The following is a 17,638-nucleotide window of genomic DNA, read 5'->3' on the forward strand; positions in this document are numbered from 1 at the left end:
GGTTGAATGTATTTTACATGCATGTTACTGCTATGTATTTAATGGTTATTTCCCTATGGGCTGCAGTGTTGACCGGAGGCCACAAGATGTCACTCTCTTTCTTTTCACTCTGGTATAGAATGTAGGTGAAATCTACCCAGATACAGACATCAGATACACAGACAGTTTGAGGGTTAATTAGAAGTACAGCCCATAGTGGGAGGGAGCTTTGTGGCTTCTGGGAGAAGGGATCCATTTTAGTGAGTCTATAAAAGTAAGAGAAAGAGGAAAGACAGCTTGTTCCTGGTGTGGAACTACAAGGCTCATGAGGACAAAGATCTAGTTACAGAGGCAGCAGGACGACACAGGCAAGTGGGGAAACCTGCAGAAAAGCTTAGAAGTCCAGGAAATGTACTGTCCAGCGAGAAAGGGACCTTGGGACAAGGCATCGCCCTGCTGTGGGTACTGAAACAGGGAGCATGTCTCTACGAGCGGCCCCTGGGACTGATATAAGCAAGGACACATGGGATCAGGGCATAGCGACACACGTGGACCCGTATGACTCTACCCCTAAGAAAATGCAGGCATTTAAGATCTCTCCTCACTACTGTGCCGTACCTGTTGCCAGAAACAAAGTGCAGACTGTAACTCTGAGAATGGAGCCTGAGTACTGTGTGGCAAGTGATGAAGAATGCATAACCTGTTACTCTAAGTTCACCTGTTTGACTGTGCATAAAAAGAACACTGTTTATAACAGCTGGTTTGGCTTCTTGACTGAGAGGGTTAAACGGGACAATTCTGCACCCAGCGCATTAACAGGGATTGTGGAGATCTCAGATCTCAAAGCATCATTGCACATGCATCCACACAGTATAGTACACTATTTCCTGTACCGGGCCGGGGTGTCAAAGAAGCAATGCTTGCCCATGACTGCCACCCTGAGCCCCGTTACACAGCCACATTGGAGGGTTTTCAAGCATGAACCGCCTTTTTAAGGTCATTCCACAGCATTTCAATTGGATTAAGGTCAGGTCTTTGACTAGACCACTCCAAAGTCTTAATTTTGTTTTTCTTAAGCCATTCAGAAGTGGACTTGCTAGTGTGTTTTGGATCATTGTCCTGCTGCATAACCCAAGTGCGATTCATCTTCAGGTCACGAACAGATGGAATGGACATTCTCCTTCAAGATTTTTGTGTTAGACCGCAGAATTCACGGTTCCATTTACCACAGCAAGTCTTTCAATTCCTGAAGCAGCAAAACAACCCCAGACCATCACAATACCACCACAATATTTTACTGTTGGTTTGATGTTCCTTTTCTGAAATGCTGTGTTACTTCTATGCCAGATGTAATGGGACATACACCTTTCAAAAAGTTCATATTTTGTCTCGTCAGTCCACAGAGTATTCTCCAAACATCTTGGCGATCATCAAGATGTTTTCTGGCAAAACTGAGATGAGTCTTTATGTTCTTTTTGCTCAGCAGTGGTTTTTGTCTTGCAATTCTGCCATGCATGCCATTTTTCCCAGTCTCTTCCTTATGGTAGAATCATGAACACTGACCTTAACTGACGTAAGTGAGGCCTGCAGTTATTTGTATGTTGTTGTGTATGATTTCTTGGATGTATTGTCGCTGCGCTCTTGGGGTAATTTTGGTCGGCCGGCCACTCCTGGGAAGGTTCACCATTGTTTTATGTTTTTACCATTTTTGGATAATGGCTCTCACTGTGGTTCGCTGGACTCCCAAATGGCTTTATAACCTTTTCCAGACTGATAGATCTCAATGACTTTTTTTCTCATTTGTTCCTGAATTTCTTTGTATTGCAGCATGATGTCTAGCTTTTGAGGATCGTTTTGTCTATTTCACTTCGTCAGGAAGGTTCTATTTAAGTGATTTCTTGATTGAGAACAGGTGTGGCAGTAATCAGGCCTATGTGTGGCTAGGGAAATTGAACTCAGCTTCCCAAAGATGTGATAAACCACAGTTAATTTATTTTTTAAGGGGGTGGGGGCAATCACTTTTTCACACAGGGACCTGTAGGTTTTGATTTCTTTTTCTCTTAATAAGGAAGACCTTTATTTAAAAACTTCATTTTGTGTTTACTTGTGTTATCTTTGTCTAATATTTAAATTTGTTTTGTGATCTTAAACATTTAAGTGTGACCAACATGCAAAAGAATAAGAAATCAGGAAGGGGGCAAACACTTTTTCACTCCACTGTATATTTTTTACGCATTTGTTTTATTTGGTTCTCTTTATCTGCTTTGAGGATCTGTGTAAAAATCTGATGTAGTAGTAGTAGTAGGTCAAATTTATGCAGAAATGTGGAGAATTCTGAAGGGTTCACAAACTTTTAAGCAGTAGATTTAAATATAAACATGTTTTTCATAATTGCTAGCTCATTAATTTTAGTTTAATGATGGGAAGAAAAAAAAGATGTTTGGATAGAATGAGAAATTGGTGTTTTACAGCGCTGTAGCCAATCCTGATCTTCAGCCAAGGGTAATAAAAAAATTCAGCCGTTAAATAAATTAAACCTTAGACACAGATCCAAAGAGACTTTGTGCACGGAGGAAGTGCAGACAGTGGCACAGAGATATCTCACTATGCTTCCAATAATATGTATCTTGTTCTTTTATAGTTTCTATGGATCTTGCAAGTTGGTATCTGGAAGAGGTATGTAATAGTTTTAAATTTGTATTATAAAATCAAATACATTTTTACTTAGTGTATCAGTTTTCATTGAATCCGTACCCAATATAAGTAGAGCTATATGCCTAGATTCCTAAAATGAATGGCAATGGAAATTAATGCTAGTCAAATATTCCATAAGACATATTTTATGAGCTGCAGAAAAATGTTTGCCATTATAAATTAAATAATTTGTAAGTTTTAGCAAAATGGAATTTCACATTATGGCATCTATTAATATATTAGACAGTTACATTTTCTTCATTCTTTAAGGAAGTGTCCTGTAATATTAAAAGGAGTCCTGAATTCATTCTCAATCCACTTTTTTAAAAGTTGCATAGAAAAACAAGTCCCTTTTGAAATGCTCTGTTAAGGACCTTGGGTCTGGCCCTGAGGAAAGCACAATTTTGGTGCTGATACACGTGAAGTTCCTTCTCCTATTTTTGCTATTACTTTGCATACAGGTTTTTTTTTACTATGCTTTGGTCTATGTTACTTGTATAGCCTCTGGGTTGTGCCTGCAATGTATCATGTTTGATGACTATTCATACAGTATATGGCTATATATCTTTGGCATGCTGAGCTATTCCTTGTTCTCATAGACCATATTATTTATTGCTATATTTAGATATTCATTACATAATTTCTTTTGTGTGCTATATTGATTGTTTAGTTGCCTTTATATGTCATTACATATGTACTATATTGACTGTTTTCATCCTGTTTTGGGTAGATAGGATAGGTCACAGCCTTATTGTGAGCTTTATTAATTGTTTTTAAACCTTTTGGCTTGCATAAGTTTTCAATAAAATAATTTTTAAGTGATCCATTTCTTTTTGGCATACTTCTTTGTGTTTTGTACCAATTATTCATGGTAAGCTATAGGCTGATCCCGTGTATAAGGTTAGTGCCCACTTGGATTTTGTTTACTTTGGAATTTGGGTTAAACAAGGCTATACACAATCTGGAGCTCCTATGGAAACTAGAGAGGAGAATAACCTTAGGGAGTAGCTGATATGTCCACCATGGTTCCTCATTTTTTTCCTGATAGCAAGACAAGTCTATTATAAAAGCAGGACAACTTATCATGGGGGGGTCTTTTAACTAAAAGGGGTTTGTCAGGCTTTATTACTATTATTATTATTATTATTATTATCATCCTAATATCTATCGTGTGTAATTTTATTTAAAAGTAACATTTTTAATGAAGCTAGCAGTAATCTTTTATTGGTTGTGTTTTTTTGTGTGTACATGCTATAACTTTAATGAATCATGTTGTTCTAATGCTGTATGTCTTAGAATGACATGTCTGTTGCCACAGCTTAGTGAGTCACTGGGCACTGCATTAATAGACTAGCATACCAAATGTCAAGGTTACAAATTACTCCATGTACAATACTTACATTTAATTGTAAATCTTCAGCTGATGGATTGCTGGGCTGTATATTTTGAACAGTAGTAATTTATAAGTAAGGCTATGTTCACACCAGACGTTTTAGGTGCGTTTTTTTCTGCAGCAAAACCATGAAGCATGAACACAGGTCACCTCCAATGCAAGACATTTGTTCATGAAAAAATATACATTACAAATGTAAGCAGGGGGAGGTAAATTGGGCTGGAATAGTTTACCTAAGACACTGGCATTTGAGTTTGTAGGACACTATTTAGTTTCACACTTTGGTCTGCCATTGAGTTGCTCAGGCACTGTTCAATTTCATACCTTGGTTAGCCACAGGTATTGTTCAATCTCACACTTTGGTCTGCCAATGTTTACTGACTACACATCACTAATTTAATTAAACTGTACTAATCCAAACTGCCATCTCAGGTGACCAAGACAAGATGGTAAACTTGGGAAAAACACAAAAATAAATGGGTTTCACATACTGCTGTACTTGCTTTTTTTCACTAAAACGTTCACACTAGCCGTTTTTTTCAGTGTTGTTTGCACCACCCATTGCTTTCAATGGGTGAAAAACACTGAAAAAATGCTGAAAAAACTCTGAAAGAAGTGGCATGCTCTATTGTGCAAAAAAAACATGCCATGCACAAAATACTGATGACAAAAAAAACAATGCCTGTGCATGTGATTTCTGAAATCTCATATACTTTGCTGGGACTGTAAAACGGATCTGAAAATTTGCGTCCATACAACCCTTTAAAATTACAATCTTTAATCTTAATATGTTTAAAATACACCAAAATACCCTTACATGCACAGCTTCAAAATTAAATAATCAAAGAGCGGGACTCAAGTTGTGAACCAACCACAATAGTCATCTAATTAAATCCAACAACCATTGCTAATAATCTCTCTTTAACATTAAGGTATAGATATACAAATGGACATCATAATCAAATTAGAGACATGTTATATTCAAGAAAATCCACAGCATTACATTTAGGGCTCATACCCATATGTGTGAAAAAAACGTTCTGATATCTGGACAGAAAAAACAGACGAGTGTCATGCGATTTTCACGTAAGAACAATGCGATTTTTTACATTTAGCATCCAATTTACATCCAATTGTCATGCGTATGCGATCCAATTGCAGTGCGATTTTAACATGGGCTTTTACATAGAGAATTCCTCTATGTAATTTACACATCATTTTCAAAGGAAATAATCTTTACTATATATCTATATATATAATCGTCTTATCCTGTCTGTTTGTCTGTCTGTCTGTGTGTCTGTCTGTCCAGGAAATCCCGCATCGCTCATTGGTCCGGCAGCGGCCAATCAGCGCCGCGGGATTTCTGAAAAAAGATGGCGGCCGTTAGCGGCTCATCTGCGGGACGGAGCTGAGCGGCGATGCAGCCGGGAGATGAGCGCCGCGAGGCAACAGCAGAAGGAACCCGACCGCCTGACCCATCTGCGGGACGGAGATGCAGCCGGCAGATGAGCGGCGCGAGGCGCTCATCTCCCAGCCGGTATCAGCGGAAGGACCGCCAGCGCCGCTGACCTCCATGCGGAAGGGAGGACCGGGGAGTGGCGCTGCGGGTCGGGATACTTCTGCTGCGAGCGCCCGCTATGTCCCGGGTTCTCGCAGCGTAAGTACCCGCACAGGCAGCGCCGCTCCCCGGTCCTCACCAAGACGATTCGATGATTGGTCGGTCTTCGGACCCGACCAATCACTGATCTTAGCGCAAAACGTAAACACCGCTGTGCTGATTGGTCGCCGATGCTACCCGCGACCAATCACGGATTTGGGTGCCACATTTAAATATCGGCCGCGACCAATCAGCACAGCGGTGTTTAAATGTGGAGCCAAGATCGGTGATTGGTCGCGGCCGATATTTAAATTTGGCGCCCAAATCGGTGATTGGTCGCGGGCAGCGTCCGTGACCAATCAGCACAGTAGTGTTTAACTTTGGCCGCAAGATCAGTGATTGGTCGCGGGCCAAGTCCGCGACCAATCAACGATTTGTGCGGCACATTTAAATAGCGGCAGCGACCAATTGGACCCTCAGCGCCGCTCCCCGGTCCTCCCTTCACGCCCTAGCCGCATGGATGTCAGCGGCGCTGCCTGTGCGGGTACTTCCGCTCCGAGTATCCGGGACATGAGCGGGCGCTCGGAGCAGAAGTATCCGGACCCGCAGCGCCGCTCCCCGGTCCTCCCTTCACACCCTAGCCGCTGATGTCCCCACAGTATCCGCATGGTGTTACAAAGGTCCAGACATTTGTGTTAAAAAGCGCTGATTGGTCGCTGGCGCTGCCCGCGACCAATCACCGATTTCGGCGCCAAATTTAAATATTGGCCGCGACCAATCACCGATCTTGGCTCCACATTTAAACATTGCTGTACTGATTGGTCGCGGACGCTATTTAAATGTACCGCCCAAATCGTTGATTGGTCGCGCACAGCGTCGGCGACCAATCAGCACAGCGATGTTTAACTTTAGCGCCAAGATCACTGATTGGTCGCGTGCGGAGAGCGCGACCAATCAGCGAATCGTATTGGTGAGGAGCGGGGAGCGGAATCGTATTAGTGAGGACCGGGGAGCGCCGCTGGCTGTGCGGATACTTCCACTCCGAGAAGCCGGGACATGAGCAACTGCTCGCAGCAGAAGTATCCCGACCCGCAGCGCCGCTCCCCGGTCCTCCCCTCACACCCTAGCCGCTGATGTCCCCACAGTATCTGCATGGTGTTACAAAGGTCCAAACATTTGTGTTAAAAATCGCTGATTGGTCGCTGGCCGCGACCAATCATCGATTTGGGCGCCAAATTCAAATATCGGCGGTAACCAATCAGCACAGAGGTGTTTAAATGTGGAGCCAAGATCGGTGATTGGTCGCGGACGATATTTAAATTTGGCGCCCAAATCGGTGATTGGTCGCGGCCAGTGCCAGCGACCAATCAGCGATTTTTAACACAAATGTCCGGACCTTTGTAACACCATGCGGACACTGTGGGGACATCAGCGGCTAGGGTGTGAAGGGAGGATCGGGGAGCGGCGCTGCGGGTCGGGATACTTCTGATGCGAGCAGTCGCTCATCTCCCGGCTTCTCGGAGTGGAAGTATCCGCACAGGCAGCGGCGCTCCCCGGTCCTCACTAATACGATTCCGCTCCCCGCTCCTCACCAATACGATTCGCTGATTGGTCGCGCTCTCCGCACGAGACCAATCAGTGATCTTGGCGCTAAAGTTAAACACCGCTCTGCTGATTGGTCGCGGCCGCTACCCGCCACCAATCACCGATTTGGGCGCCACATTTAAATAGTGGCTGCGACCAATCACCGATCTTGCCGCGACATTTAAACACTGCAGTGCTAATTGGTCGTGGACGCCAGCCGCGACCAATCAGCGAGCTTGGCGCCAAATTTAAACAACGCTCTGCTCATTGGTCGCGGACACCAGATGCGTCCAATCAGCGAGATTGGTGCCAAATTTAAACAACGCTCTGCTGTTTGATCGCGGTCGCTGGCCGAGATCAATCAGCAGTATTGGCGCAAAATTTAAACCCCACTCTGCTGATTGGTCGCGGTCGCCAGCCGCGAACAATCAGCGAGATTGGCGCCAAATTTAAACAACGCTCTGCTGATTGGTCGCGGCCGGCGACCAATCAGCAGTATTGGCGCCAAATTTAAACCTCACTCCGCCGATTGGTAACTTTGATGTAATGTCCTTAAAACAAGTCAAAATGAGGCTCAGTATTGTGTGTGGATTCCACGTGCCTGTATGACCTCCCTACAATGCCTGGGCATGCTCCTGATGAGGTTGCGGATGGTCTCCTGTGGGATCTCCTCCCAGACCTGAACTAAAGCATCCGCCAACTCCTGGACAGTCTGTGGTGCGACTTGACGTTGGTGGATGGAGCGAGGCATGATGTCCCAGATGTGCTCAATCGGATTCAGGTCTGGGGAACGGGCGGGCCAATCCATAGCTTCAATGCCTTCATCTTGCAGGAACTGCTGACACACTCCAGCCACATAAGGTCTGGCATTGTCTTGCATTAGGAGGAACCCAGGGCCAACCGCACTAGCATATGGTCTCACAAGGGGTTTGAGGATCTCATCTTGGTACCTAATGGCAGTCAGGCTATCTCTGGAGAGCACATGGAGGGCTGTGCGGCCTTCCAAAGAAATGCCACCCCACACCATTACTGACCCACTGCCAAACCGGTCATGCTGAATGATGTTGCAGGCAGCAGATCACTCTCCACGGCGTCTCCAGACCCTGTCACGTCTGTCACATGTGCTCAGTGTGAACCTGCTTTCATCTGTGAAGAGCACAGGGCGCCAGTGGCGACTTTGCCAATCCTGGTGTTCTGTGGCGAATGCCAAGCGTCCTGCATGGTGTTGGGCTGTGAGCACAACCCCCATTTATGAACGTCTGGCCCTCATACCAACCTCATGGAGTCGGTTTCTAACCGTTTGTGCAAACACATGCACATTTGTGGCCTGCTGGAGGTCATTTTGCAGGGCTCTTGCAGTGCTCCTCCTGTTCCTCCTTGCACAAAGGAGGAGGTAACGGTCCTGCTGCTAGATTGTTGCCCTCCTATGGCTCCCTCCACATCTCCTGGTATCTGCTGCATGCTCTGGACACTGTGCTGACACAGCTACCCTTCTTGCCACAGCTCGCACTGATGTGCCATCCTGGATGATCTGCACTACCTGAGCAACTTTTGTGGGTTGTACTGTAGACACCGCCTCATACTACTGTACATCTAGGGCTGAGAGCAATGGCAAAATGAAAAAGTGACCAAAACAACAGCCAAAAAGGATGAGAACAGAGAAATGGTCTGTGGTCACCACCTGCAGAACCACTCCTTTATAGGGGGTATCTTGCTAATTGCCTATCCTTTCTACCAGTTGTCTGTTCCATTTGCACAACAGCAGGAGAAATTGATTCACAATGAGTGTTGCTTCGTAACTGGACAGGTAGATTTCACAGAAGTGTTATTGACTTGGATTTACATTGTGTTGTTTAAGTGTTCCCTTTATGTTTTTGAGCAGTGTATATGTATATATATATATATATATATATATATATACACAGTATATAGCAGTATATAGACAGATGGACAGACAGAAATATATATACATAGCTATACATATGTGAGTGAGATATATATTCAGTGGTTTGCTTGTATTGCTTTCTGTACATGTAATTTATTGTTAAATTAAAGATTAAAAAAAATGGCGAGGGGTCCCCCGTAATTTTATTAACCATTATTAATATCAGCTTTCAGCGGTATACTTAGCCTTTACTATGGGGTTAGTAATGGGGGCGTCTTATAGACGCCTCTCCATTACTAACCCCTCGGCTTGATGTCAGGTGCCAATACAAAGCTGAAATCAACCCCAACCCTATTACCCCACTTGCCACCGCACCAGGGCAAGTGGTAAGAGTAGAGGCTAAATGCCACAATTGGCGCATCTTATGGATGTACCTTTTCTGGGGCAGCTGAGAGCTGATGTTTGTAGTCTAGGAGGGGGCCAATATTCATGGCTGCTTCCTAGGCTATTAATATCAGCCCCCAGCTGTCTGCTTAGCCTTTGCTGGTTGTTAAAATAGGGGGACCCCACGTAAAAAAAAAAAATTTGGGGTCCCACATTTCAATAACCAGCAAGTTCTAAGTATACAGCTGAGAGCTGATATTAATAGTCTGGGAACCTCCATGGGTATTACCCCCTTCCAGGCTATAAACATCTACCCCCAGCTGTCTGCTTTCTTTCTGCTGGTTAATAAATTTACAGGGGACCCCACGCCATTTTTTTGAATATTAAAATATAAAAAATAAAAATGGCAAGGAAAATTCAACTGGTTGCAGATAATTAGTCAGCGACAATAGCAGGCCGAAATTAAAAAAACAGACTGTCATCAAAAGCAGCCAGTAGTATTGATTGTAAATGACAACTAGAAATTACAAAATGACATAAAGCTAAATTTTTGAACCAAAAATAATTAATTTGATGCAATTTTAACTTTCATCATATTTTATACCAAAATAAATTTATTTACATAAGCCAAAAGCAACAAAATACATAGAAACAAACAGAACAAAAACAAACTAAATATTATAAATTATGATACTTGGGGGATAACATAACACGAGTACCTGGACTGGGTGTGGGGAAAGGTGGTGGAGCAGATAAGGGAGTGAATACATAGGGGGTTCCATATGGCAAGGGAGTAAAGGGTGGGAACAAACCAGGGTCAGGAGTGGCAGGTTGAGGTTGAATATGAAGTTGATGGTGATGATGTTGGTTGGATGAGAACCATAGTTTTTTCTGCATGTGATTCTGGGGCCTGTCCAGAATGAGACACCGGCATTGGAGGTGGATGGGCCTGTCCAGATTGAGATAACAGCATTAGAGGTGGATGGACCTGTCCAGAATGAGACACTGGCATTGGAGGTGGATGGGCCTGTCCAGAATGAGACATTGGCATTGGAGGTGGATGGGCCTGTAGAGTCTGACATACAGGAAGAAGAGGCTGAGGTACGGCGGGTTGCTGGGCTGACTGCTCTTGTGTTGGGTTCAATGGTTGTATTTGATTTCCATTAGAAAGCTTCCACCTTTCAAGGAAATCAAATACAACCATTAGACTGTTTGGGGGAGTGGCGACACTAATTACTATCTGAATAACTGCCCTGGTCCTCAGCCTCAATTCATATGGCACCTTTTTCAAATATTGTGCCAGACTCCGACAGAACCCCTTCTCACATTCCTCAGCCACACACTCCTCGCTGAATGTAGTTTTTTTGCTCTTGCGGACTCTCCTTTGCCGATTTTGCTGCAGATGGCTGATGGGTGTCTGTGGGGAGATGTCCAGATTTGGACTGGTGGTCGCAAGTGCGTCTTCCTCAGCCTCCTCACGACATCCGGCATTCTGTTTGATAGGTCCACTTGCGTCCACAACCTCAGAAGAAAAGGAACTTCCCTTTTTAGATCTGAAAAAAATAAAAATGTAATTATTTAAAAAAAAAACAGGGTACGCAACATCATAGTGTAAAAACAATATTATACACTTACGATTGCAGACCAATGACTACGACCAAAAATTGTAGGCGGTCATAATAGATATATTTACGCTTTTTAATATCAATACTACCGCTCTTTGCCCGCATCTGCCTCTTCCGGTGAAACTGGTCCCGGCAGCTTCACCATCTTTTGGTCATTGTAAGCACTGAAAAATACATAACATATTAAGATCATTGTTGATTAGAAAAAAAGAAAAAGGAAGGTCACATTTGTACCCATACTTACTTATGGCATCCTGTTCTTTTTTTGAGATACGGTGATAATTCGAACAAAGTTCCCCACAAATCTGGCACCATGATGCATGCTCATATCCACATATCCTGCATCCCTGCTGTCCCATAATTCGGGATACTGCTGCACTAAAGAAATCAGAACCTGCACATTTATGATGTGTGGCATCTTCCTGCTTCTGTGGAGGCATGTTTTGTTCCCAACTTCCTATTTATTACATCACTTAAGGGAATTGATGAGCTTCCTGGGCTGTCCTTAACAAATTAGTTGATTTTGGATACATGTGTGCGTTTTTTTCCAAAAATCGGATGGCATTCACATGGTCCGAGTGCCGTGCGATTTTTTTTTTCCTCGCACCCATTGACTTGCATTGGCGAGACTCATCCGAGATACGCGGCAAAAGGCAGCATGCTGCGATTTTTTTCTTAGTCCAATTTCAGCTGAGAAAAAAATCGCAAATGAGATGTAACCAATTTAATAACATTTGTCAGAGTGCACTCTAAATTTTTAGCTGATTGCACTCGTCCTTTTTTCTCGCAGGTGAGTTTGAACCCTTAGAAAGCAACATGGATAGAATATATCAGCATACAGTACAGACCAAAAGTTTGGACACACCTCATTTAAAGATTTTTCTGTATTTTCATGACTATGAAAATTGTACATTCACACTGAAGGCATCAAAACTATGAATTAACACATGTGGAATTATATACTTAACAAAAAATTGTGAAACAACTGAAAATATGTCTTATATTCTAGGTTCTTCAAAGTAGCCACCTTTTGCTTTGATGACTGCTTTGCACACTCTTGGCATTCTCTTGATGAGCTTCAAGAGATAGTCACCGGAAGTGGTTTTCACTTCACAGGTGTGCCCTGTCAGGTTTAATAAGTGGGATTTCTTGCCTTATAAATGGGGTTGGGACCATCAGTTGTGTTGTGCAGAAGTCTGGTGGAAACACAGCTGATAGTCCTACTGAATAAGCTGTTAGAATTTGTATTATGCAAGAAAAAAGCAGCTAAGCAAAGAAAAACGAGTGGCCATCATTACTTTAAGAAATGAAGGTCAGTTAGTCTGAAAAATTGGGCAAACTTTGAAAGTGTCTCCAAGTGCAGTTGCAAAAGCCATCAAGCGCTACAAAGAAACTGGCTCACATGAGGACCGCCCCAGGAAAGGAAGACCAAGAGTCACCTCTGCTTCTAAGGATAAGTTTATCCGAGTCACCAGCCTCAGAAATCGCAGGTTAACAGCAGCTCAGATTAGAGACCAGGTCAATGCCACACAGAGTTCTAGACACATCTCTTCAACAACTGTTAAGAGGAGACTTTGTGCAGCAGGCCTTCATGGTAAAATAGCTGCTAGGAAACCACTGCTAAGGACAGGCAACAAGCAGAAGAGACTTGTTTGGGCTAAAGAACACAAGGAATGGACATTAGACCAGTGGAAATCTGTGCTTTGGTCTGATGAGTCCAAATTTGAGATCTTTGGTTCCAGCCACCGTGTTTTTGTGCGACGCAGAAAAGGTGAACGGATGGAGTCTACATGTTTGGTTCCCACCGTGAAACATGGAGGAGGGGGTGTGATGGTGTGGGGGTGCTTTGCTGGTGACACTGTTGGGGATTTATTCAAAATTGAAGGCATACTGAACCAGCATAGCTACCACAGCATCTTGCAGCGGCATGCTATTCCATCTGGTTTGCGTTTAGTTGGACCATCATTTATTTTTCAACAGGACAATGACCCCAAACACACCTCCAGACTGTGTAAGGGCTATTTGACCAAGAAGGAGAGCGATGGGGTGCTACGCCAGATGACCTGACCTCCGCAGTCACCAGACCTGAACCCAATTGAGATGGTTTGGGGTGAGCTGGACCGCAGAGTGAAGGCAAAAGGGCCAACAAGTGCTAAGCATCTCTGGGAACTCCTTCAAGATTGTTGGAAGACCATTTCCGGTGACTACCTCTTGAAGCTCATCAAGAGAATGCCAAGAGTGTGCAAAGCAGTCATCAAAGCAAAAGGTGGCTACCTTGAAGAACCTAGAATATAAGACATATTTTCAGTTGTTTCACACTTTTTTGTTAAGTATATAATTCCACATGTGTTAATTCATAACTTTGATGCCTTCAGTGTGAATGTTAAATTTTCATAGGCATGAAAATACAGAAAAATCTTTAACTGAGAAGATGTGTCCAAACTTTTGGTCTGTACTGTAGGTTGTGTAATAAATACTATTCCTGGGAAAACCACCTATATATCCCTGAGATGATAAGATGATATCCCTGAGAGTATCTAGCTGCCCTGCCTAGCAGGGGGGGTTGGCACCCTAGATAGTGAGATTTTGGAGCCCCCGCTCCATGGCGGCTGTCCCTCTCTCTCCCTAAATGACCCTGGTGCAATAGTCACCTTTCGGGGGACCTAGACTAGACTAGACATAGACCAATTGTCTAGAGGGGGAAGGGGAAGAAAAACGATTAGGATATAGTTCTTATCATTATATATCCAAAAGCTGGAAATGGATTTCAAAGCTCTGCGTTTCCCCATTAGAGGTTCATCAGGAGGCCACAATTCGTGTTATATAAAGGTACAGGCACAATGATAATCAGAGGCCCATGATGGTGTGCCTGGGCTGTAAAACGGAGCTGAAAATTTGCATAAAAAAGAATGAAAAAACGCATAGAATGATCATAGTCTAACACTCGCCCGAATTATAAATAAAAAGAAACTGTAATATGTTTTATTAGATTATTATGCTTCTTACTTCACTTATTAGTCACTTCTTCTTTTCCTTGCTTCCTCCTGAACTCATTATTCACTTTGAAAAACAGCTCAATGCTGTTTTCCATATCCAGAAAGGCTGAAAGCTCACTGAGGAATCAGGTTACAGCTTGGTATTGAAGCCTGTGGAGAGGGGAGTGTGAGGAAGAGGAAGTAGAAGATTAAAACAGCCAGATTAAAAGATTGTGCTACAGGCTTTTTGCAAAAGTTTTAACTTATCCTAGAGCTAGATTCACAGCTACACAGCTCAGTCTTGAGGTATATTGTCCTCCATGCTGCTGTTGGGTCTGTGTACTATGCAAAGAAAAAAGATCAGAAATCCTTCTTTGTGTGTGCAGTTTATTAAGGACTTCATAGAATGGATTATGGGTTCAACCACTAATTCACAGACAAAAGAAAATTAGAGATATGCAGGGCTGCCACCAGGAATTTCAGGACCCCATATTGGCAACGTTTTCGGTCCCCCTTTAGACTCTGCCCAGGATCCACCCCAGCTCCTGCTCGACCCCTCAAACCTTCCGGCCGGGCCCTACGGTATTCTAACCTATTAAATATTTCTTAAAATGCACTCTTTTTAGGTATATTCTTATTTAAAGGAATGAGTCACATTCACTTTTTAAAATGACCAATAATACCACATACCAGGGACAAATACCATCACACCATGGCCAGACCAAATATTACACCACATAGTGACCGAAAACTACAATGCTGATCATTAATAAAAAACATAATACTAATATTACCATAAGTGCCATTATACACAGAAGCTCTGTATATAGTATATAATGTCAGTGTACAGGGATCACCAGTGACATTATGTAACATACCTGGCGGCGTCCTTGCATAGTGGTCCAGACTGCCACTTTGGCTTCTTTCCATGTTGTCTGTTTTGCTTTGCTCTTGCTGTTTAGGGCGACGCCCGCCGAACTTCCTGATTCTTGTAGCTGCTGCAGACACACCCCTAATGCATCCTCAGCCTATTTCTGTCTGTCACCTGGTATTTAAACCAGCTGCTTCTTGGAATCCATGCCTGAGCATTGTGTTCTGTCAGTTGGCTTCTGGTCGCTGACATGCCAGGTCCTGTCTATGTTTCCTGCCTTACGGTATCAGTTCCCGTGTCTGAACTGTGTCCTGTCTGTGCACTCTAGCCAGCTGTCTCTCTGCCTTCCTGGAGGCTGTATTTCCAGGCCTGTCTGAACACGCTCCTAGCCTGTTCGTCTCGCCCTCTGGGGGCCGCATACCCAGACTCGCTCCTGTTTTTGTTGTAGTACAGTTCCTGTCTGAACTGTCTCCTAGCTTCCTACCTGTTTTATCTTTATGTCCATTTGCTCCCTTTTTCTGCAGTGTCTGAACCAGCACTTGGCTTTACCTAGGCTCATTCCTGCATTTTGTTGCAGTAACTGTTCTTGTCTGAACTGTCTCCTAGTTTCTTATCTGTTTTGTCTTTATGTCCGTTTGCTCCCTTTTTCTGCAGTGTCTGAACCAGCACTTGGCTTTACCTAGGCTCGTTCCTGCATTTTGTTGCAGTAACTGTTCTTGTCTGAACTGTCTCCTAGTTTCTTATCTGTTTTGTCTTTATGTCCGTTTGCTCCCTTTTTCTGCAGTGTCTGAACCAGCACTTGGCTTTACCTAGGCTCGTTCTTGCATTTTGTTGCAGTAACTGTTCTTGTCTGAACTGTCTCCTAGCTTCTTACCTGTTTTGTCTTTATGTCCGTTTGTTCCCTTTTTCTGTAGAGTCTGAACCTGCACCTAACTTCTACTCGATGTCATTGTACTTCCGTTTGTGAGTTGGAGTCCTTTCGCTACTTCTTTGCAAGTACCTTGTGTGTATCTGGTTCTGCCTTTCTTTTCCAGTCTGTTCCGTGTGAACAGAGCCCTGTCCCCTTTGCTTTGTCTTTGTTTACCGCTTCGGCGATTTATCTCTGTCCAGTCTTACTTACCGTTTCGGCGGTTCCTGCCTGCTCAGCCCTGTCCACCGCGTCTGCGGTTTCGCTCTGCTCAGCTTTGTCTACCGCGTCTGCGGTTTCGCTCTGCTCAGCCTTGTCCACCGCGTCTGCGGTTTTGCTCTGCTCGGCCTTGTCCACCGCGTCTGTGGTTTCGCTTTGCTCTGCTTGATTACCGCATCTGTGGCTCTGAACCCGCTCCCAGTCTGTACTGGACCCTACCCAGCCTGCACTCTAGCCTGCCTGTTCCTGTATTCCCCGGTGTGGGTCAACAGCCGTGTCCGGAGTCTGACCTGGAGTAGACCCTGGTCCCTCTGCTCGGTTCCTCCCTGGTGCACTGGCGTCGTATGCCGTCGTGCGACCTTGGTTGGATCGAGCAGATACTTAGTTACGCCCCTCCAGGCACTCTCCGGTTCATGGCACAGTGGAACCACTAAACACGCACACGCCAGTCAGTCCGGGCGTGTGCATTACACATTATACACAGGAGCTCTGTATATAGTGTCAATGTACAGGTAATGCAGTGATCACCAGTGACATTATACACATGAGCTCTGCATATAGTGTATAGAATACAGGTAATATAGTGATCATGAGTGACATTCACAGGAGCTATGTACATAGTATATCGTGTATAGTGTCAGTGCACAGATAACACACTGACTCACCGGTGACGTCACTTGCTGAAGTTCTTCATCTTCGCTTTTCTCCTTCATCCAGCGCAGACCACTATCACTTCTTCCAGCCAGGACTTGTCTCTGCATAAAATAACATGGTTTTCTAGAGCACTTCTTCCAGAGCACACTCCCCAACTTCTACACTGCGCAGCGGAATACAGATGTGCACCCACCATTAATATAGAAAAAACAATGGGGTACAAATAGTCCTCGGAGGGATTATTATAAATCACAGACCAAAAGAGGAGAACCCCCACTCCCAATTCATCATGTGCTATCCCCACCCCAGATCATCATTTGCTCTCCCCACTCCCCACTCCCCACTCCCAATTCACCATTTGCTCTCCATACCCCCCAACTTCCAGTTCATCATGTCCTCTGCCCACCCCCCACTCCCAGTTCATCATATGCTGTCCCCCTAAACCATTTAATTCCATTAAAAAAAAAGTTTTCAAGTTTTCATATTTACCTCTCATACGATCCACTGCAGCTCCACTTCTGTACTGACATTCTGTCGCTTGACGTCATCGCGTACACGCCGTCTCCAGCGCGTCACAGAAGAGGCAGAGGGACTCCCTTGGAGCTGCACTGCCATTCAGTTTTGACGACCATGAGAGCTCCAAGGCTCCCTACACCGAGATCTACGCCTCCTGTGGCGGCACACTAGCACACAATGCCCCAGTGAGCAGAAGCAAAAAGAAGAGGGGCCCGAACCACGTCCGGACCCCTGCTCTTTGCTTCTGGTCACCGGGCCCCCGTACAGCAGTAACGGCAGTAATGCCCTGATGGCTGTCCTGGAGATGGGGCCTATATAGTGGGAACTGGTAAAAAAAACTGTAAGTTACAAGTCA

General features: G+C 44.2%; 1 protein-coding gene across 1 annotated transcript in view; it reads left to right on the forward strand.

Annotated features, from left to right (window-relative positions):
• Window positions 1–2,518: 2,518 nt before the first annotated feature.
• LOC141273238 (cartilage oligomeric matrix protein-like) overlaps window positions 2,519–17,638 on the forward strand; it is a 1,071,601-nt gene continuing 1,056,481 nt past the window's right edge. The window contains exon 1 of the mRNA XM_073684814.1: window positions 2,519–2,655. Within this exon, the coding sequence (XP_073540915.1) occupies window positions 2,586–2,655 (70 nt within the window). The 5' untranslated portion in view covers window positions 2,519–2,585. The remainder of the gene's footprint in view (window positions 2,656–17,638) is intronic.

Source organism: Phyllobates terribilis, unplaced genomic scaffold, assembly GCF_046119375.1.
Source record: "Phyllobates terribilis strain yellow unplaced genomic scaffold, ASM4611937v1 Scaffold_1__5_contigs__length_1240528914, whole genome shotgun sequence".
Taxonomy (NCBI): Eukaryota; Metazoa; Chordata; class Amphibia; order Anura; family Dendrobatidae; genus Phyllobates; species Phyllobates terribilis.